At 34.6% G+C, this 23215-nt stretch overlaps 1 protein-coding gene across 4 annotated transcripts in view; it reads left to right on the top strand.

Annotated features, from left to right (window-relative positions):
* The window catches only part of CDH18 (cadherin 18), a 721675-nt gene that overhangs the window by 457886 nt on the left and 240574 nt on the right, over positions 1-23215 (top strand). For all 4 annotated transcript variants that reach the window (XM_047767725.1, XM_047767734.1, XM_047767743.1 and 1 more), the window contains exon 3: positions 15489-15783. In XM_047767725.1, coding sequence (XP_047623681.1) covers positions 15489-15783 — 295 coding nt within the window. The remainder of the gene's footprint in view (positions 1-15488; positions 15784-23215) is intronic.

Below are 23215 nucleotides of genomic sequence, written 5' to 3' on the forward strand. Positions count from 1 at the left end.
TTTTCTCAATCTTGGGAGGAAACACGTTTGGCTATTTGTCTTTCATGACAAAGTCTTGTACGTAGCTTTACCTCTTTAAAGTACTGATTTTAAGTATCTCTTTTAAGTGCTGATTGTGAGATTGAGAATTTCCTCTGCTTCTAATGTGTTGAGTGAACATGAGTGCACATTGTCTTCGGCTATATGCCTTTTATGCACTTACTAAGATAACCATATAATAATTCTCCATAATCATGTTAAAGTGATTACTTCATTGTTTGGTTTTTGAGTGTAAAACCAACTTTTCATGAATGTGATAGACTTCACTTGCTCACGGTATGCTGTTTATTTCATGTGATGCTGGATTTGATTTGCTACTGAATATATTATGAAAAACATTCCATGTGTTTTTATAAGGAGTTTTGGACTTTAATAGTTGCCTGGTTTAACATCAGAATGACATTATTTTCACAAAATATATTTTGCAGTGGTCTCTGTTTTGTGGAAGGGGCTATGTCATGTTGGTGTTTTATCTTGCCTAAATATTTAAAACATTCACTGGAAATTGTGCCTCAAGCAGATGTTCTCAACTGGTGGTACTCACAGATGACATTTGGGAATGTCTAAGGACTGGGAGAAACTGCTGCTGGCAGGAAGTGGCTAAAGGCTAAGAATTCTAGGAAACATCCAACCATGTTCAGGAAGGCCTTCCTCAGTAAAGAACTATGTGGTCTACACTCTCAATAGTGTTGAGTTTGTGAAATACTGGCTTAGAGTTTTTTTATGGCAAGGATTTAGATTATAAAAGCAATTACTTTCTAATTAGATAAAATAAATAAATAATAAAATGTAATTAGCTATTTACCTTTTTCTATTTTTTAGTCAGTTTTGATCAATTATGTTTTTAAGGAATTTGTTTTAAATTAATTAACACTTTCGGCAGAAACTTATTTTTTTTTTCCTTATTGTCATTTTAATGCTTGTGTTATCTGTCATTATATTCTTTATATAGCCCTGATATTGGTAAATTCTTTACTTAAAAATTTGGTTTTTGTCTTCTGAGGATTATATAAATTTAAGAAATTTTTGTAATAAATATATTTTTATGGTAGAAATATTCTTTGTCTCTTTTTTTACCTTTTAAATTTCTAATCTTTACTATATGTATTATATATACATATGACTAGTATATATACTAGTTATATACTAGTTATATAAGTATTACATATATTATACTAGTATATATACTAGTCTATATTCTTAAAGCTTAATTTTTTCTTTTTCTATCTTTTTAGTGTAGAAATTTAAATCACTGCTACTGGACATTTTCTATAATACAGCTGACCCTTTGACAACATGAGTTTGAATTGCCTGAGTCTGCTTACACACAGGTTTTTTTCAATAAATCCATACTACAGTACTACACAATCTTTGGGTGGTTGAATCTATGAATGGGGAACCATGGATATGGAGGGCAAACTGTAAAGTTACCTGTGAGTATTCAACTACATGGAGGGTCAGCACCTCTGGTCCTCAGGTCGTTAAAGGGTCAGTTTTATGTACATTTAAACCACACATTTCTCTCTAAACATAGCTCTAGCTATATCCCATACCTTTTGATATATGGTGTTTTCCTTATATTTCAATTCAATATATTGTTAATTCTTTTTTCTTCCAGTTTTATTGAGATATAATTGACATACAACAGTGTATAAGTACAGCATAATGATTTGACTTATATTCATTCATGAAATGATTATCACAGTAAATTCAGCAAATATCCCTCATCTCATATAGATTCAAAATTAAAGAAAAATTAATAATATATATTTACTTTGTGGTGAGAACTCTTAGAATTTACTCTTTTAATAACTTTCATATATAACATATAACACTTAATTATATTTATCATGTTGTACATTATATCCCTAATAATTATTTACCTTATGACTGGATGTTTGTATCTTTTGACTGCCTTCATCCAATTTCCACTCTTCCAAACCCCATCTCTGGTAATCACAAATCTGATTCCTATTACTATGAGTTTGTTTATTTATTTTCTTTGAAGTGTAATTGGCATTCAACACTGTTATATTATGGTATGTAACAGTGATTCAACATTTTTATACATTTCGAAATGATCTAAGTCTAGTTATATGTCACCATACAAATATATTACCTGTTATTGACTATATTCCCCTCACTGTATATTTTATATCAGTGACATTTATTTTGCAACTGGAAATTTGTGCTTATTAATCACCCTCATCTATTTCCTTTCCTCCCTCCACTACCTCCCCTCTAGCAACTATCTGATTTTTCCCTGTATGTGTAACTCTACTTCTGTTTTGTTACTTTTGTTCATTTGTATTTTTAGATTCTGTGTACAAGTAAAATCATGTAGTATTTATCTTTCTCTGTCTAATTTATTTCACTGAGCATAACACCCTCAAGTCTGTCCATGTTGCTGCAAATGGCAAGATTTCATTCTTTTATAATGGCCAGTATTCCATTGTTTGTGTGTGTACACATCTCCTTTATCCATTCATCTATTGATGGGCAGTTAGTGTTTTTCCATATCTTGGCTATTGTAAATAATGCCATAATGAACATAAGAGTGCATTTATCTTTTATAATTAGTGTTTCCATTTTCTTCAGGTAAATGCTTAGAAGTGGAATGGCTGGATTATGTGGTAGTTCTATTTTTTGAGGAAACCTCCATACTCTTTTCCTAGTGGCTGCACCAATTTACCTTCCAATCAGCATACATGAGGGTTCCCATTTCTTTTCATCCTTGTGAACACTTGTTATTTGTTGTCTTTTTTATGATAGCCATTCAGACAGGTGTGAGTTGATATCCCATTGTGATCTTTGATTTATATTTCCCTGATGATTAGTGATGTTGTGCATCTCTCTTTTTGTGTACTTGTTGGCTATCTGCATCTGTTTATCTTCTTTGGAAAAAAGTGTCTTCAGAGCCTCCTCTCATTTTTAAATAAGAGTGTTTTTTGTTTGTTTGTTTTTGTTTTTTGATGTTGAGTAGAATGAGTTATTTGTTTATTTTGGATAATAATCCCTTATTGGATTTATAGTTTGCAAATATCTTCTTCCATTCCATAGGTGGCCTTTTCATTTTGTTGATGGTTTCCTTCATTGTGAAAGAGATTTTTGTATTTATATTTCATTTCATTTCATTTTTCGCTTTTTAGGGCCACACCTGCAGCATATGGAATTTCCCAGGCTCGCGGTCACATTGGAGCTGCAGCTGCCAACCTGTGCCACAACCACAGCAATGTGGATCTGAGCTGTGTCAGTGACCTACACTGCAGCTCACAGCAATGCTGGATCCTTAACCCACTGACCTAGGCAAGGGATCAAACCTGCATCCTCAAGGATACTAGTCAGGTTTGTAACCTTCTGAGCCACAATGGGAACTTCCCCCATAAGAGCTTTTTACTTTGAATTGGCCCATTTTTTTTATTTTTGTTAAATCTTCTTTTGACTTTTTCATAGCCTATAGCTTATTTAGAGTGTGCTGTTTAAGTCCAAGTATTTGTTCTTTTCTATATGTCTTTCATTTTTTTTCTGTTTTCATCAGATAGTGTACTCTGTACAATTAAATCCTTTTGAAATTTATTGTTGCTTGTATAATCAAGCATATGGTCTCTCTTGGTGAACATTCCTTATGAGCTTGACAAGAATATGTTTTATGCAGTTGTTGAGCAGTGTTTTATAAAATCAGTTTTGTTAAATTGATAGATAGCATAATCAAGGTTTTCTTTCTCCTTTATAATTTTGTGCATTCGATTAATTATTGAGAGGGAGCTGTTAAATATATCACCTTTAATTGTATGATCCTTATTCCTCCTGTTAATCACATCAGTTTGCTTCATAAATTTTGTGTTCTGTAATTAGGCTGATGTATATTTGGGGTTTTTATTTCCTCGATAAATCATGAAATTTTCTCCTTTATCTCCTGTAATATACTTTGTGTTGAAGTATAATTTGCCTGATAATCATAAGCTTTGGTTTTTTATACTTATAATTAGCCTGTATACCACCATTCATCCTTTACTTTAGCCTTCATGTGTGTTTTCATTTGAAGTACTTTAGTGTAGACAGAATGTAGTTGGGTCTTATTTTTTAATTCACTGTAACAATTGCTGCCTCTTAACTGGTATATTTAGTACATTTATGTAGTTTAGTAGTTTTTTATTGAGATGTAATTCACAAAATATATTAAAGTGTAGAGTTCATTGGCTTTTAACATATATGTGAAGGGCAACAACCATTCCAACTCTCTAGAATATTTGCATCACCCCAAGGCAGAACCTCCTCCTCCTTAGAGTTCATTCTCCTTTTCTCTTTCAGTGCCAGCCCCTGGCAACCACATTTGTTTATAGGTTGTGTGAACTTTGTTTTCATTTCTCTTGGGAACATTCCTAAAATTAGAATTATGGTATCATATTATAACTGTAATTATAACATTTTGAAGAGTTGTTAAATGTTTTCCAAAATAACTATACCATTTTAGAATCCCATCACCAACATATGAGCATTCCAGTTTCTCCATATCCTTTCAAATATTTGTATTTTTATCTCCTTAAAATTTAAGCCATCTTAGGAGGTGTGAGATTTCAGCTCATTGCAGTCTTAATTTGCATTCCCTAATTACTAATAATGTCTATTACCATTTCATGTACTTATTGGTTATTCATGTAGCTTCTTTTGAGAAATATGTATTCAGGTTTTTTTGCACTTTTTTCAACTGGACTATTTGTCTTTTTAATCATTAAATTTTAAGTGATCCATTAATAGATATATTGTTTTTAAATATTTCTCCCACTCTTTTAGTTGTCTTCTCTTTCTTGAGAGTGTGCTTTGGAGTACCAGAGTTTTTAATATTGATAACTTTCAATAGGAGTTCCCACCGTGCTGCAGCTGAAGCAAATCTGACTAGGAACCATGAGGTTGAGGGTTCAATCCCTGGCCTCACTCAGTGGATTAAGGATCTGGCATTGCCGTGAGCTGTGGTGTAGGTCGCAGATGTGGCTCAGATCTGGTGTTGCTGTGGCTCTGGCGTAGGCTAGCAGCTGTAGTTCCAAATTTACCCCTAGCCTGGGAATCTCCATATGCTGTGCGTGTGGCCCTAAAAAGCAAAAATAAGTAAATAAATAAATAAATAATAAGATAACTTTCAATCCATTTTGTTTTTTGTGTGGTTGCTTGTGCTTTTGGTGTTGTAGCTAGAAAACATTGCTTATCCCAATGTTACAAACATTTACACTTCAGTTTTATGTTAAGATTTTTCCAATTTTATCTCTCACATTTCAGTGTTTTTTAAATCTACTTTGAGTTAGTTGTTATATGTGATGTGAGACTGGGATGCAGTTTTGTTTTATTATATATGTCCAATTGTCCTTCCAATTTTGCTAAAAAGAGTATTCTTTCCTCCATTAAATTGTATTGGCATACTTATTGAACATCAGTTGACCTTAAAGGTATGGGTTTATTCCTCAACTTTCATTTCTATTCCACTGATCTATATGTTTATCCTTATCCAGTCCTACACATATTCTTGAGTACTATAGCTTCATAGTAAGTTTTGAAGTATAGAATATCCAGTTTTCCAACTTTGTTCTTTTCAGTATTGTTTTGGATATTTAGGTCACCCTGTGTGTCCAAAGCACAGATGTCTTATTTTGTTTTTCATTCAGAGTTCCTCCCTGGATGCACTGTTGGTCAGTGCATTAACCACTGAACTGTTGACCGCAGTGGTTAACGACTTAATCCTGGTAGAACTGGGTTGTGACAATAGTCATTGCTTTACAACAGTATTATTATATTTATCTGCCCATTCCACTTTTTCCTACTTCTGTCATAACTTTTAGTCAAATAACCTTATGAAACCCATCTTACGATGCTATTAATTTTGCTTTAAGTTGTCAGTAGTATGACTTTGATTTTTTAAATTCTATTTAAATTGATTTTTTTTAAGTAGTTTAGGTCTCTTCATTCCTTCCTGTCAAGCCAAATTTCCTCTTGGAATTATCTTGACTCTGTTTTGTAGCTTGGTAGTTTCTTTGTTTATTTCTGATTTGATATGCTGTAATGTACCATGAAATTATGAAAAAGTCAAAAATCGTATTTCATTCTTTATTATTACTCATTGAAAATCAGATTGTGTTGGGTACTGGAAACATGAAAATAATGAAGTGTGGCTCCTGCCCTCAATGAAAGTCAAGTAAAGTGGGAGAGATGGGACATTTCATTGAAAATATGGCAATATATGAGAAATGATGAATGACAGGTAGGCAAAGGGTCATCATAAAGGAATGGCAGCTTGTTTGAAAGAAAAGTTCAAAGTAAACATCACAAAAGATTGGAAACTACTTACTTCTGGGCATATTAATAGAAAATATTGAGTTTGAAGAGGATCAGGTATGCATAGTCTGGCTCTTTTGGCACCAGATTATCCAGTTTAGTTTGGCTGAAATTTAGTGTTTGGTGAAGTGTGAAAAGATCAAGTTCGACACACAGACAGGAGCTGGATGGAGAGGTACTTCACCTGAAGGCTATGGGAAGCTCTCAAATGGCTTATTCAGGAAATGTACAAAATGTATAAATAACACTCTAAGGTATAGTATACATAGAATGTGTATGGTACCAAAACAGAAAGATAATGGGATAATGGCCATATTCCAATTTAGAAAGTATGAGAGCATAAATTAAGTCAATGATAATGGTAATGGAGAGATGGGGGTAGGAGGGTTAGGGGATATTAAGGAGATAGATTTGAGAGAATTTAGAAAGTTTTAGTGAGGATAAATTAAGAAAGAAATCAGGAGTTCCCGTCGGGGCGCAGTGGTTAACGAATCCGACTAGGAACCATGAGGTTGCGGGTTCGGTGCCTGCCCTTGCTCAGTGGGTTAAGGATCTGGCGTTGCCCTGAGCTGTGGTGTAGGTTGCAGACGCGGCTCGGATCCCGCGTTGCTGTGGCTCTGGCGTAGGCCGGGGGCTATAGCTCCGATTCGACCCCTAGCCTGGGAACCTCCATATGCCGCGGGAGTGGCCCAAAGAAACAGCAAAAAGACAAAAAAAAAAAAAAAAAGAAAAAGAAAAAAGAAAGAAAGAAAGAAAGAAATCAGCATTCATGCCTACAATTTCCTCTTGTGTGACACAGAGGGGAGTAGGGGGCTCTGGTTGGTCAACCTGATGAAAGATGCAGAATGAGTTCAGGCATATAGCTGAGTAGCTTAGATTTTACGATTCAAAAATTTCTGAATAACATTTCTATCCTTAGCAAGCCTAACAGAGGAAAACGTGTGCACAATTGTGGGCTGCAGCATTTTTACTCCAATGTGCAGAGTTACGTGGGCTCAATCCTGTGTGGAGTAACTTCATATTCCAGCATGGAAAAACTTAGCAAGGCAGCTCATACTGTCTTCCTCATTGATCCTCAGTCCAGTTTATTCCATAAAAAGCTTTGCTATTCCTATTTCCTACATTTCCAGAGTGAGATCTCAGTATTTGAGAGGTTTATTCTCTCTCATCTTGAGTTAGCCTCATCATGTTCATAAATTGGCCCTCTTCTTTAAAGATGTTATTCAATAACATATTTTTTAATAAATTTATTGGAGTGTAGGTGATGTACCACTCTGTTTTAGTTTCAAGTGTACAGCAGTGTGAATCAGCTCATACATATACATATATATATACATTATTCTTCAGATTTTTTTCCCATATAGGCTATCACAGGGTATGGAATAGGTTTCCCTGATATACATAGTAGATCTTTGTTTCCCATCAATTTTGCATATAGCAGTGCATATATTGCCAATCCCAACCTCCCAATCCATCTCTCTCCACGTTTTCTCTTTGGTGACCCTAAGTTTGGTTTCAAAATCTTTGAATCTGCTACTGTTTTGTGAATAAGTTATTTTGTATCATTTTTATGGGATTCCACGTATTAGCAATCCATATGATATTTGTCTTTCTCTGTCTGACTTACTTAATATGATAATCTCTATTTTCCTCAGTGTTGCTGCAAATGGCATTATTTTGTTCTTTTCTATGGCTGACATTCCATTGTATATATGTACCATATCTTCTTTATCCATTCCTCTGTTGATGGATATTTAGATTACTTCCATGTCTTGGCTATTGTAAGTAGTGCTGCAATGAACACTGGAGTCATGTATCCTTTTGAATTATAGTTTTTCCTGGGTATATGCCCAGGAGTGAGATTGGTAGTTATGGGTCATATGGTAATTATATATTTGATTTTTAAAGGAACCTCCACACTGCTGTCCATAGTGGTTGTATCAACTTACATTCTCATGAACAATGTAGGAGGGTTCCCTTTTCTCCCAACCCTTTCCTGCATTTATTATTCATAGACTTTTTGATGTTGCCCACTCTAACTGATATAAGGTGATCCTGCATTATAGTTTTGATATGCATTTCTCTAATAATTTGTGACATTGAACATCTTTTCATGTGCTTTTTGGCTGTCTGTCTGTCTTCTTTGATGAAAGGTCTCTTTAGATCTTCTGACCATTTTTTGATTGCATTGTTTGTTTTTTTGACATAAAGTTGTATGAGATATTTGTATATTTTGCAGATTAATTCCCTGTCAGTCATATCATTTGCAAAGATTTTCTCCATCCTGTATTTTTTTATGGTTTCCTTTGCTTTGCAAAAGCTTTTAAGTTTAATAAGGTCCCAATTGTTCATTTATTTATTTATTTTTATTTTCATTACTCTGGGAGGTGGATCCAGGAAGATATTGCTGCAATTTATCAATAACATGTTTAATAACCAGGATATGTTTGTTGACCTTAGAACAATTTCTGTTCAAGGATAGGGTTAAATCCAGAGCAAGTTTGATTATGGAAAACATTTGAGAATGAAAAAAAAAATCTTGAATAACTTTCATCCTTTTATAGGAATGGAGAAATAGGACTGTAAATTGACTCAGGGTCCTTTCCTTTGGGAAAATTCCAAGCAAAAGAAAGTTTAGCTTTACCACATATGTTTGTCAGAACATTGACTACTCTGTGGGTCTGGTGATATTTCTTGTTCACTGCACTAAAACCTTTGGGACATATGAGCTCCCTTCTACTTACTTATCTGATGTCCTCTCTACTAGCCTCCTCTTTGCTCAGGCTGTACTGGTCACACTGGCCTTCTCATTGTTTCTGGAACCTTCTAGTAAACTTACTAACTTGATGCTTTGCTCTTGTTTTTTACCTCTGCCTGGAATGCTCTTCTCTAAAGGATGCATTTGGCTATCTCCCTAACCTTTTTCAAGAATTTGCTAAAATGTCATCTTTTATTATGCCCTGATCCCTTTATTAGTTTCTAATCGCTGCTATAACAAATTACCACAAAATTTGTGGCTTAAAATAACACTTTTTTTTTTTCTAACAGTTCTCTAGGTCAGAAGTCCAATTTGGTTGCACTGGGCTAAGATCAGGGTATAGGCAGTGAGAGCTTCCTTCCCTCTGTAGCGTGTAGGGAACTATCCATTTTCTTGGCTTTTTCCATTTCTAGGAATCACTCTTGAGACTTGTACAAAGTCTTTTTTACTTCAGAACCAGCAATGAGGCGCTGAATCCTTCTCACATGTCCATTTCTCTCTCTATCACTCAGCTGTGATACTCTTCCTTTTTGTGGACCCACATGATCAGATTTGTCCTATCTAAAGAAACCAAGGTATTTTCCTCCTCTCGAAAGACCTCAGTTTCAATCATACCTGTGAAATTCTTTTCTTCATGTAAAGCACCATATCCTAAGTCTCCTTGGTTAAAGATATAGACATCTCTGGGTGATAAATATTCTACCTACCATATTCTTTATCACAACTTCTGTGTACCACCCCAACCACTTCTGATATTACTTTTTCTCTACTTTTTTCTCTCTTTCCATTTTAAGTATGGGTTTTGTATGTTATATATAACATGCAGACATGCAGACTGTAAGGAGAAAACATTATATATATATATATATATATATAACACATTGTTTTTTGCTTACTGTCTGCTTTTTCCAACCGGAATGAATGTAGACTCTGCCAGAGCAGGGATCTCTTCATGCCTGTTTGGTGATGTATTTAATTACTGAGTACTATGATTGGTACATGATGGATATGCCAAAAAAAAATTGTTAGATGAATAGACTCCTAAAAGTGATAAATGGATCAAACAATAATCTTACATTTTATTGTCAGATGAATTTTCCAAAGGACTAAAGCCACTCCCGTTTCTATTATCTTTCTTCCCCCTCCCTTTTATATGAAATTAGTGCTTTCTTACTTGATAAAAAGAGGCTAACATGAAGAATAATGGCCATGTTTAGAGAGGGATAAAATCATACTTGAGTGTTGTAGGCAGTAGTTTGGACCAGTATTTTTTATGGCATTTTAATAATGTTTAGTATATTCTGAGACTTTTTTCTTTAAAACCAGAGCCACCCCTTTCTTGATTGGGAGATAAAAGAAGACATTAACTCTGATAGAAAATAGGTAATCCTGTTCCTGATACATCTCATTTCAATTCTAATCACTTGGTCACTTTTTTAGACTTCCCAGCAATTAGTAGTGAAATTTTTAATCACCGAGTGCCCCACGCAGTGCCCAAATATTTGCCACACCCAGATGGGGCTCTCTAAGGTAGAGCTGATGGTTATGGAATTATGACAACTGCAAACCTTATAGCTATTTTGTAGTTTTCCATCTTGTGTGTTAGTATGCTTACTCTGGGATTCAGGGGGATAAAATAGTTACACATGTGTTGCTTCCCGCTCCTTTTCCATTCCTCATTTTCACTTACTGGTTTCATCTTCTAAGAATAATAAAGCAGCTGAAAACTAGAAACTGAAATTCAACATTCACATTTATAAAGCCTTGGATGTTTCTGGTTAAGCAAATGCAAACCTTATTTTGTTACCCTCATCTAATTTCTTAACCTTTTAATTGATTAACATTAGCATTGTGGTTGAACAAAATGCTTTATTGATACTGTTTTTAATATGTTTTTATATATTAATTGATACATAATTAAAACTGATGGTTATGTATTCCTTTTTCTGCAGGAAGGGACTGATCTGTTAATTGCCAATAGGCTATTATTATTTGATAGTTTTTTTTCTTTACATAAATTACTTATTAATAGCTCAATTGAATTTTGTTTTTTCTGCTTATAGTTTAAAACATAACATATCCTGGAGTGAAGGATGCATGATAAATTTCAATGACATACCTTTCCTATGATCCTTACACATCTCTCATTACATCAGTTATATTTTATGTTTTGGAGAAAATTATAATAGTGGAATTACTATATAATATTTCTAACTCTATTTCTGGTTTCTATCAGAATATTGTAAACACAAGTTTCCTCATAAAAAATTCATAAATTATGTAGTCCAAAATGTTACACTTTTAAGTCATTGACCTATCTTTATAACAACTTGAAGTCCTAACTAAAAGCAACTTTCAAAATTAATTGCTCTGACACCGTCTTCTTAACCTTTTAATGTTATTCTTCCCCAAAGGATAGAATATTATCTCAGTGAGGAATTCTGTATCAGAAAGAAAGCTATAAATTTTCAGTTCCTGATCCTAATGTGGTCTTGGGTGAATAAATAGTGTTCTGGGGGGAACTCATGTGAATCACATTAGCTTTCCAAGTGCTGTAGGTTACTTCTTAAAACTGAGACAATTTATTATAGTAATGTTAGAGAAGTGTCCATTTTGCTTCACTTGGGTGACTGTGTTTCCTGTTCTTTCTTTCTTCATTCTCCTCCCTCTTTGTGTTCTTTAAAGAACAGTTAATTAACCCTATGTTATTTTGTGATCAAATACACAGGAACTTTTTTTTTTTGTCTTTTTGCCATTTCTTGGGCCGTTCCTGCAGCATATGGAGGTTCCCAGGCTAGGGGTCTAATCGGAGCTGTAGCCACTGGCCTACGCCAGAGCCACAGCAACACTGGATCTGAGCCACGTCTGCAACCTAACACCACAGGCCACGGCAATGCCGGATCCTTAACCCACTGAGCAAGGCCAGGGAATCGAACCTGCAACCTCATGGTTCCTAGTCGGATTCGTTAACCACTGTGCCACGACGGGAACTCCACACAGGAACTTTTCATTCTTGCTTTGGGAAAATATAATATCTCTCCTTTAGCATAAAAATATCACTCACTTAGCAAAATCTCACTATACTAAAAGTATATTTCCACCACTCTGTGCTATGATAAGACCCTGCTACTGTTCTCTTTGTAGTATTTCTGAACTATATATGGTTAAAATTAAATTTATTTTCCAAAGGTTTTTACATGTTTTAATGTAAACAATGATGGAACTCTCTCAAATAATATAGGAGCTAGCTAAACTTACAATGTAGTATTTTACTGTTATTGAATCGGTATCACGTTTCTACCCAGAGCATCCCTACTTACATGCTCTACACTCACCCCCTTTCTTTGATGTCTCATTGCTTCCCACTCAGTGATTGCTTCCCATCACTATTCTGTATCTTAGAGATTTCTCTCTCTGTTTTAAGATCTCTACTACACCCAATATCACTCATTTCATTAAGTGACTCATTCACTCACTCACTCATCATTTTTGCCTTAAAAACCTAATACAAAACCTATGCGATTCCAGAATTTTAACACCCACTTATTAAGTGAAACAAGACAATATAGCCACTGTGTTTTCCAGGCTCCACCTCTGTTGAAGGGGGTAGGTTATAAACAGAACTGAATATTTGAGAATAGGTCCAATAAACAAGAGGTAATCCTAAGAGTGGATCACTTTGTGGCTTCACAAATGGTTCTCATTATAATTGTGTAAACTATTAATCAATTGACTAACTGCTACTGTGATGGGTTTCCATTAAGGTTACATGGAAACCATCATTTTAAGAAACCACAGGACAGATGAGAGATGAAGAAAATCCATTAATGAAATGATCATCTACATTAATAAAATACTCAAGCTAAATATTATCAATAATTTATGTAGTCCAAATACATTTTTATAATATTTTGATGTAACTTTGTCTTGTATAGCAATATTAATACTGTTAAATTACAATTCACCGGTTATATTTTACATTTATTTTCTAATTAGAAAGTAAAATAAAATAAAACTTCATTTATGCTAGGGATATGTTAATTATAAAATGTTTATAAATGTGAAGCTAGATTCCAAGTTTTAAAATCTAAAGCTGTAAAGTTACTGACATTTATCTTTTATCTGAATTATTTATCATAATCTATGTAAAGCATAGAGCATATAATTTTTTAAACAGATGCCTTTAGATTGACAACTTTTCTACTTCTTTTACAAACTTCTGTTCCTGGTCTACATCCATATGCCTATTTTTAACATACAGATAGTTTACTCTTTGTAATGTGAACCTTTAATTAAAAACTAAATGATTTCAAATTAACTGCACTGAAAATATAAAAGAGTAAGTGAATATACCCTGAAGAGTCAATTGTCACCATTCTTAATTTTCAAAAACTAGCTTAACCATTTTCCCCAAGTGTTTGTAATTAATTATAGTTATAATACGTTGATGTATAATTTATATATGGTAGCACAATAGCTATTAAAACTAGCTCACCTTTTCTTAATTTAATAGTACAACTCTTCCAGGAAAAGCTTTAGAAACATTTGTTCAATGAATTCATTGCCTTACTTTGCTGTACTTTGGTCATAGATTGATGCAAAGTTGGAGAATATGAAACAGACTGCTCTATCGATATTTTGTAGGCATCTGCTTCATAAATGCTAAATCTTTTCTTGTAGGTGCTAAAACGATATGTCAAGAGACATAAAGAAATGAATAAATTCATTTTCATACATGCATACAACTGTTTCCATCCAACTCATTCAGCTGCTTCTTTCAGTAGTTAATTTACTAATGAAGTGTGAAACTTTGAAAGCTGTGTTTTTCATATGTTGCTAATGTATTTTATTCCTTTTTAGAAAAACTCCAAAAAAGCAGTTTGGAAATAATTTAATTTGTTGAATCTAGCTGAGTGATTCCCATCAGAATTTTGTCCCTGAGTATGTCTTATACGTTTTTAAGAAATAAGTAAAAATTTTCCTGATGTACTTTTATGTTTCAGATACCTTCATTTTATTAATCCTTTCCTTATATTATCTTTTTTCTATATTTTATCTTTTAAAAAAAGTCTTCTAAATGTTCAAAGACTTTAAAATAAACCTCAAAAATTCTCACTTTACTATGGAAAAAAAATTCAAAATATTTTCAATGTTTCCAAGTGTCAGAAATGTGCAAAACGTGAGTAGTTAAGGTTATGTGATTAAAATGGTCACAAAGTTTCATAAATTTTCAAGAAAGAAAATACTCTACTACTAGTTTATTTATTTATTTATTTATTTAGGGCTCCTTCTGTGGCATATGGAAGTTCTCAGGCAAGGAGTCGATTGGAGCTGCAGCTGCCAGCCTAGGCTACAAGCCACAGCAATGTGGGGTCCGAGCCACACCTGTGACCTATACCTGCAGCCTGCAGCAATGCCAGATCCTTAACCCACAGAGTGAGGCCAGGGATCAAACCTGCATCCTCATGGATACTAGTCAGGCTCATTACCCACTGAGCCACAAAGGGAACTCCATACTCCCATTTTTTTAAATTCTAAATGTAAACATTAATCTAGAAAAATATATATATATATATATTTTGTCTTTTGTTTTTTTAGGGCCACACCTGCAGCATAGGGAGGTTCCCAGGCTAGGGGTCTAATCAGAGCTATTGCTGCCAGCCTACACCACAGCCATAGCAACACCAGATCTGAGCCACATCTGCGACCTATACTACAACTCACGGCAACGCTGGATCATTAACCCACTGAGCGAGGCAAGGGATTGAACCCGCAACCTCATGGTTCCTATTTGGATTAGTTTCTGCTGAGCCACGATGGGAAATCCAAATCTAGAAAATATTTATTTTTTCAAATTATAAAATTAATGCTTCTGTGACAAGTGACTTTTTTGTGAACATTTTAATAAGTAATTTGAATCTCAAGTTGTCTTGCAATGTTTTAAACTTTGATGTTGAAATAGAATGACATGCAATTAATTAAAAACTAAAAATCCCAACAAGTATGAAAGGCAACAGTGATGTACTGGTAATTTCTTTTCCAATTTTATTCTATGTCGATAATGAAATGTTTATTTAGTAGAATGACAGCAAGGGTTATTACTTTCCTTTTAATAAGTATTGCTTATTATTTTTTTCTTAAATCAAAAATTAGCTTGATTAGATATATCATAATAAAAATATCCATATCGAGATGAAGTAGAAACAAACTACAGATTAGTGGATGATTGTAACAACACATAGGATACTGGAGAGAAGGAAAGTCATAATCTAAGTATTAAATTACAATTTAATAGGAAGTTTTCAGAGAACACCATGCTGAGTTTGGAATATAATTCCATGTTAAATTATCCCATTTGTATTTACAGCTGCACTCCAATTCTGACAAAGGTGATGGGTCTGTCAAATACATCCTTACTGGAGAAGGTGCTGGGACTATATTTATCATTGATGATACCACAGGTGACATCCACTCAACAAAAAGCCTGGACAGAGAGCAGAAGACTCACTATGTGCTTCATGCCCAAGCTATTGACAGACGAACAAACAAGCCCCTTGAACCTGAATCTGAGTTCATCATCAAAGTGCAAGACATCAATGACAATGCTCCCAAGTTCACAGATGGACCATATATTGTTACTGTGCCTGAAATGTCTGACATGGGTAAGACAAATTTTATGTTTAATCTGGCAATTAATATAGTTTTGAAAATCCAAAAATGAGCTTTTGAAGAAAGGTCTTCAACTCTTTTTTTTTTTTTTTTTTTGCTTTTAGGGCCACACTTGTGGCACGTGGAGTTTCCCAGGCTAGGGGTCTAATCGGAGCTACAGCTGCCAGCCTACGCCACAGCCACAGCAACACCAGATCCAAGCTGTGTCTGTGACCTAACCAAAGCTCATGGCAACGCCAGATCATTAACCACTGAGTGAGGCCAGGGATCGAACCTGCAACCTCATGGTTTCTAGTCAGATTCATTTCTGCTGCACCATGACGGGAACTCCACGGTTTTCAACTTTTGTGTGTGTGAAGACAAAGTTTTTGATAAAGTTCCAAAAATATTTTAATAATTTCTTATAGCCTAAAGTGTTAAAGAATATTTGATCTAACTATTCTGCTAATTGTTAAAATGAATTTCTGAACTGGTAAGTGTCAGTAACAGTTTGATCTAAAGTAAAAACAATCATAAGTGAGAAAACACTTGCAATTCTTGCTTAATTGGTATGGCGCTGTTTTCATGGATAGGATGATATAATGTAAATCTCTTGCTATCTCTTTTTAAGATTTCTGGTTATGATCAAACTATAGCAGTATTAATAGTATAAATAGTAGTTATATTAATCAATAAATGTTGCACATACACCTAATTATTTACATATTTATTTAAAAATATACAACAACCCTATGAAGTATTTGGAATACCACTATAAATATATGCGAAGTGGCATACAGTATGTAAGTAACTTTCCTAAATTATTTCCAAAATTGCCAGGAAGAAATTGATGGCAGGCTCTCCTGAATGCAGAACCTACATTGCATTTGATAAATCATGATCAAGGTCTCCAGTTCTTTGATGATTTGGGGCTTTCCCACTATTCACAGGTTTCCATGATCTAGCTATTTTATTTTTATCTCATATGGTGAGTTTTTCTAAATATAATTAAAATAAATTTCAGCTGTGAAATATATTGTTTTTTAATTTGGAAAGTTTTTTTTTTCCCAGTTTTTATTGAGATACAGTTGCATACAGCACTGCATAAGATATACAGCCTGATGGATACAGCCTTATACACAGCCTTCTTCTCCCCGTCCTCCTCCTAACTTGTGTATATTGTGAAATGATTACAATATATTTAATTAACATCTTTCGTCTCATATACATAAGAGGTTTTTTTAAGTGGAAGACTACATTTTATTTTCTTCCCAAATCCAGTCCATTTTAGTTCTCCCGAGACAGGCAATTACCTCCTGAAGCTGTTAAGGAGGCAGATTAGAAAGAGACTAAATTCTCCTTAACCAGAATCTCAGGGGAGAAAGCAAGAGCCACACTGGCTCCCCAGGGACCAGAGTAGAACACAGGGTCCAGCCACAGAGTCTGTGGAAAGGCCCAGAAGTCACTCAGGTTCATTGGTCTCCTAGGAAAACTGAGAGGCACAACACTGTTATTCCTGGCAAGTGACAATTTGTGTGAAAACTCTAGAATAGACCTTCTCCTAGTGCCTTGTCAAGGGGCTGACAGCCCATCTGCCAATTCTCTTGAAAGCAAAGGGCTCTATGACTCCATCGCTTGTGAGAAGGTCACTGGTGAGGTACTGCCAGGTGCCACATGTGAACCCCAGGGAGCCCAAAGGAAACAAACAGTAACCATAGGGGGGTAAAGCACCAGAAAGAGAAAAACAAGCATAGCAGTCATTACCAAGAAGGTGTATTGAACAGTCAGTAATAAGAGCAGTGGTGTTTTAAAGACACTGCAGAGGGATTTCTCTAACTCAAAGCCATGTTTTCTACAAATAAGTAAAGAACAAAAAATCAATATATGGACTAAGACATGAATGGTCACTGATAAGGCCAGAATTATTATCCTGGAATTTAAGAATTTACCAGACTATATGAAGTAAGTAAAATGATAGATCAGAAATACAAATAGATGGAAATTGTGAGAAAAGATGAGACATAGAAGATATATCTGTTCATTAGATGTATTGTATGAGTAATGTATGTTCCCTGAGAGCAAAAAATACCACACAGCACACAAAGGAAAGGAAAAATATTTTTTTTCCCCAGAGGTGAAGAATACACAGAATTTACAAGTTTAGTAGATTTGCTGAGTTCTAGGAAGAGTTACTATAATAAGAAGCAAACTTAGGTGAATCCTGGCAACATTCCTAAAGCCAAAGGATAAAGAGAACATTTTTATAAACCTAGATTTTTAAAAATTACCAACTAAGAAAAAATATTTTCCCATCATATTTATCACTTGAAATACTAGAATGTGGTTAACAATCAAATACCAATGTCAGCCTATAGAGGAAAGACTGAAACCCCAAATCCTTCTTTCAGTCAAAACCTGATTCTTCTGTCAGCATGAAAGACATATATGGAGAAGGATCCAAAAAATATATTATTCTTCTACCTTGTATAGAAACATGTTTAGGAAAGCAATTGACATTGCAAATAGTTGAAATGAACCAAACCAAAGATAAAAGAGCCAAAGAAGGAATTCCCTGGTGGCCTAGTGCTTAAGGGTCCCACATTGTCACTGCTATGGCTCAGGTTGCTGCTGTAGTGTGGGTTTGATCCCTGGCCCTAGGTGGGATCTTCTGTGTGCCATAGGTGCCCCCCCCCAAAAGCCAAGGGAAATGACAAGAGGAAAGAAAAGGTTATCACAAATGTGCACTGAAATGTATACCTTTGTGTGAACACAATTAAAGCTAAAGGGGTGCGTGTGAGCATGTTAAAGGATGCTGGAAATTTAGGAATCATGAAGCCTAGAGGAATAATTGCAGCAAAGGCGGGAGTTCTTAGGAACAAGCTCAGATGTTTCAGTTTGTATTTAGGTCTTGGAGCGGAAGATAGGAATGGGGAATACATGGAGCAGTTGACCCTTGAACAACAGAGGTGTGAACTGTGCAGGTCCACTTATAGGAACCTTCTATGTAAAGGGCCAGTTGTAAGTAATGCATGGATTTTTAACTGCAGGGAGGGTTGGCACCCCAACCCCCTGAGCTGTTCAAGGGTCAACTTATTCTTCAGTTAGGGAGAAATAATTCCTGAAAATAGTAGAGAAAAAGAACAAAGCAGAGTCAGAGTAGGATTTCAATCTGTCTTCTTCCATGATTCTAGGCATGATTCTGTTGAAAGAGTATGGAAAGCTTTTGGCAGACCATTAGAGATGACATTGTGTGTAGGTGAACTCATTGTGGAAAAACAAATACATAAAAATCAACAAATATCATCTAATGCAGATTGTAATATGAAGGTATAGAAGGAGTGAGAAACTCCCTTTACATTGTGTGCTTAAGAATGAGTGATATTTGCACTGCCTCTAAATTTAGAAATAAAAAGCTAGTAACATGGTAGAGGAGAGACCAGCAAACCATGGCAGTGGAGATAAATCCAGCCTGCTGCCACTTTTTGTAAATAAAGTTTTACCAGAACAAAGCCACACCCATTTATTTAAATATTGCCAAATACGGTGGTTTGGGCACTGCAGTGGCAAAGCTGAAGGCTTGCAGCCAAGTCTGTATCACTCACAAAGCCTAAAATATTTATTAGCCTTTTGCATACAAAGTTCAGCATCAACATCTATTGTGAGGGATTTTAGGGAATGAGATCTTGAGGCAAGGGGAGCAATTAGGGGATGTGTTATCCTCCTGACAGAAAGTCTTATGCTGATCCAAGGCAGTTAGTGTTCTGACAGCCCATACACATATACATAAAATACGTCATTTGTTACAAACAATAGAATTGTGCTTCTTCTCTTTAGGTAAACCCTGTTGGTCTATTGTTTAGCCTCCCTTTCCATTTTATTAAGAGAACTCAGTTTTGTTCAGGGTGATACTAAGTAGAATTAATTATTCACTTACTATCATTCTATTTCTTCTAAGAATGGCCGTGTAATGTAATTCTAGATGGTTGGCTGTTAAGCTGAGGCCAATTAGTGAGAATTCCAGGAAAGATAGAGGTTTCCTGCAAAAAAAAAAAAAAAAAAAAAAAACACCTGGCACACATACGGAAATGCAGCCACTTAGGATGGTAAAGATAAAAGCCTCTTACTAAGTGAGATGGATCAGAAGGATAAAAGGGCTCAGACTGAACTAATGCTCTGGCCCTGGCCTATGAATCTCAAGAGCTTTCTTAAGAAAGTGAATCACATCTTCTTAAGCTTTTGAGTTATATTTCAGACATATGCAGCTGCATCGAATCTGAATTGATACTTGGACAAATTCTAGATTTTAATATGAACCCAATAACCAAAGAATTGCACCTAATACTGAATCCAGTGAATAGGGAGAAAGGTTTCAGCATCAGATGAGAAAGAATGATGACATTTTCTATTAAATGGCTTGGTTTGGGAAGGATACGTAAAATAGTTCCTTCTTCTATCCCCATTCTACAATTGTGATTCTAGATGATTTTACTATGGCAGCGATTTTTCTTTCTAGCTGTGGTGAAGGTTAGAGTTGATTTCAGATATCTAAATCTTGCTTCTTATCAGCTGTTGAATCGATTGGATCAAAAGAAGTTCTGATCAGTGGATAGAAGGAGATTGAAAATTTTGTAGACTATGCGTTTTATAGGAAATCTCAAGTTGATCACCACAAAATAACAGTTAGTTTTTGCCAAGTTCCGAGACTATAGGAAGCCACAGTGTTAGTGATAACAATCACTGAGACAACTACAAAGAATATTTATTGAGCCCTTACTGTGTCCAGCATTGTGTACCATTTATACTAATTCCATACTTGTATTATCATTTAGGCAGCAATTATTATTGTCCTTGCTTTACAGAGGATAAAGCTGATATATAGAATTAAGTAATTTGTCCAAGATCACATGGTAAGAAGTACAACTGAAGATTTCTAAGTTAGAACTTCAGATTTGAGTTTAGTATAGATAAAAACATAAAATCTGAATCAAGCTATTTGTGTAAATATTATAACAAAGAAAAGTAAGTGTTCCAGGATCCACACAGTTTACAGGGCCAGAGGTAAGTGTCTTCTTCTTAATTCACTGGAATATTTGATATTATTACAATGTTGCTCTTGTTTAAGAGATAGTATTTTGGGATAGCTACCTACCATAAAAAGAAAAATCCACTCTAAATTTCCTAGAAGTAAAGGAATATCCATTTGTTTATACTAGGGACAAGCTTTTTAACAAAAATTCCTCTGACAACCCTAAAACACATACATGCATACATACAGCATGGAGAAAGACAACAGTTTCTACATAATCTGGAAAAAAAAAAAACATCATGACACAGATGGTGCGGACAGTGAGGCAAATGGACTAGTCCGGGGCCACTTTCTGAAGTGGAAATAGCTGCATTAAGCAAGCTAAGGAGTGGAGTTCAAATGCAGAACCAGGTGAAGTCATGATGTTGGACAATGTGAAAAAGTTTTTTTTCCCAATACTTAAGGACAAACTAAATGGTCAATACATCTAAGATTTAAATATATAAACTGAAATGCTCAATATGCTAATGAAAATGCAACACCTAAAAACAAAACAAACAAATGTGATAAAGGACTTTTTAATGAAAGATATGAATCCAATAACCAACAAGAAAAGATGTGAATTTAAATCAAAATCTGAAAATATAGATGTCAGATAATTATGCTAACTCTAATAAGATGAAAAATAATAAACTAAATACAAACACACAGGTCAAAGGTACTGTGTGTAATTTTCACCACATGAGGAACTTTTTTAATAATAATAATAATAAAAAATACACTACACAAGTTCCTGTCGTGGCTCAGCAGAAATGAATCTGACTAGTATCCAAAAGGACTCAAGTTTGATCCCTGATCTTACTCAGTAGGTTAAGGATCCAGTGTTGCCGTGAGCTGTGGTATAGGTTGCAGACACGGCCTGATCTGGCATTGCTGTGGCTGTGGTATAGGTTGGCAGCTACAACTCTGATTCGACACCTAACCTGGGAACCTCTGTCCACTGTAAGTGTGTCCCTGAAAAGATTAAAATAAAATACATTACAATCAAACACGGGGAAATTACATTAGCAGGAGATTCATAGGAAAAATAAATACATGTTAATTATACAAAAATGTCTCAAATTTCATTACTAATTTAAGAAACTGCAAAGGAGAAGGAGATAGCAATGTCCACCTACCAAGTATGAAAATTTGATAATTCATAGAGTTGTTAATGTGCAGAACTGTTAGCAGAAAGGTAAATTTCCATAGTTTTTTTGAGGATAATTTGGCAATATCTAACAAAAATTTTAAAAGAATATATGTTTATTGTGGAAAACTATTCTATAGATATATTGACATGGTTATGCAAAGATATATATAAAAAGATGCCTGTTGCAGTGTTGTTCACAATAGTGAAAAGTAGAAAACCCACTTCAAGTACACTGATAAAGAAATTATCAAATAAATGATTATTCATATACTGATACTATAGGCAGTGTTAACATAAATGAATTCAAACTGTATATGCCGACATGCCAAGATACACATTCTTTTAGTGAGAAAAAAGTTTTCAGAAGTCTATGTAAATAGCATCTTATTTATTTTTAAAAATAAATATGTGTTGCTGAGTAGACATAACCATACATAGGAAATATCTGGAGACACATGCACATGGGTGAAAGTGATTACTTCTAAAAAAAAGGGGGTTGCAGCTTTATTTGGTATGAGAAACATATATTCTTCTTTATTAATATATACACATTATTTATAATTATAATAAGTGAAATCTAGATTTATGACAATAAAGAAATGGATAGCATTTATACTAACCTAATGTTATATCAGTTTCCAATACTAATAACAACTAACAACAGTGTGACAGGTGACAACACAATTTTCTAGGCATATAGGATCCAATAGGATCATTGTTTTTAACCATATACACATAAATTAAGTTTTGAATTATCCAGTCATTAAAAACAAATCTCTACCCTTTTATCTCTCTGCTTCTTTTTGGAAAGAAGGGGAGAGAATGAAGGCATTTAATGTGCTGGGAACTGTGATGGTGGCTTAATAAAATGGTAAATAAAACAAGGCCCCTAAATTTGAGCAGGCTGAAGACTGGTAAACACAAAATTTCAATGTGGCATTTGATAATAAAAAAAAAAGTAGAGGAACCACAGAGTTAGATAGGAAGCCCTGCCTTCTGATTAGAGAAGACATCCTCTGAATGTTACATAATGTATGGCGCTTTGTCAGTTAGACAAGGAGAAAAATAAGTGCATTTTACATAGAGGTCACATGATGAGAAATGCTTCTCTATATATTTGTGTGTGTGTGTGTGTGTGCATGTCTTCGTGTGCACACGTGCACGCGCATGTGTATTAAGGAGGAATAAGTAGGATCATGATGCAAATGATGGATTCCCTATAGACCTT

The sequence above is a fragment of the Phacochoerus africanus genome, chromosome 1, assembly GCF_016906955.1.
Source record: "Phacochoerus africanus isolate WHEZ1 chromosome 1, ROS_Pafr_v1, whole genome shotgun sequence".
Taxonomy (NCBI): Eukaryota; Metazoa; Chordata; class Mammalia; order Artiodactyla; family Suidae; genus Phacochoerus; species Phacochoerus africanus.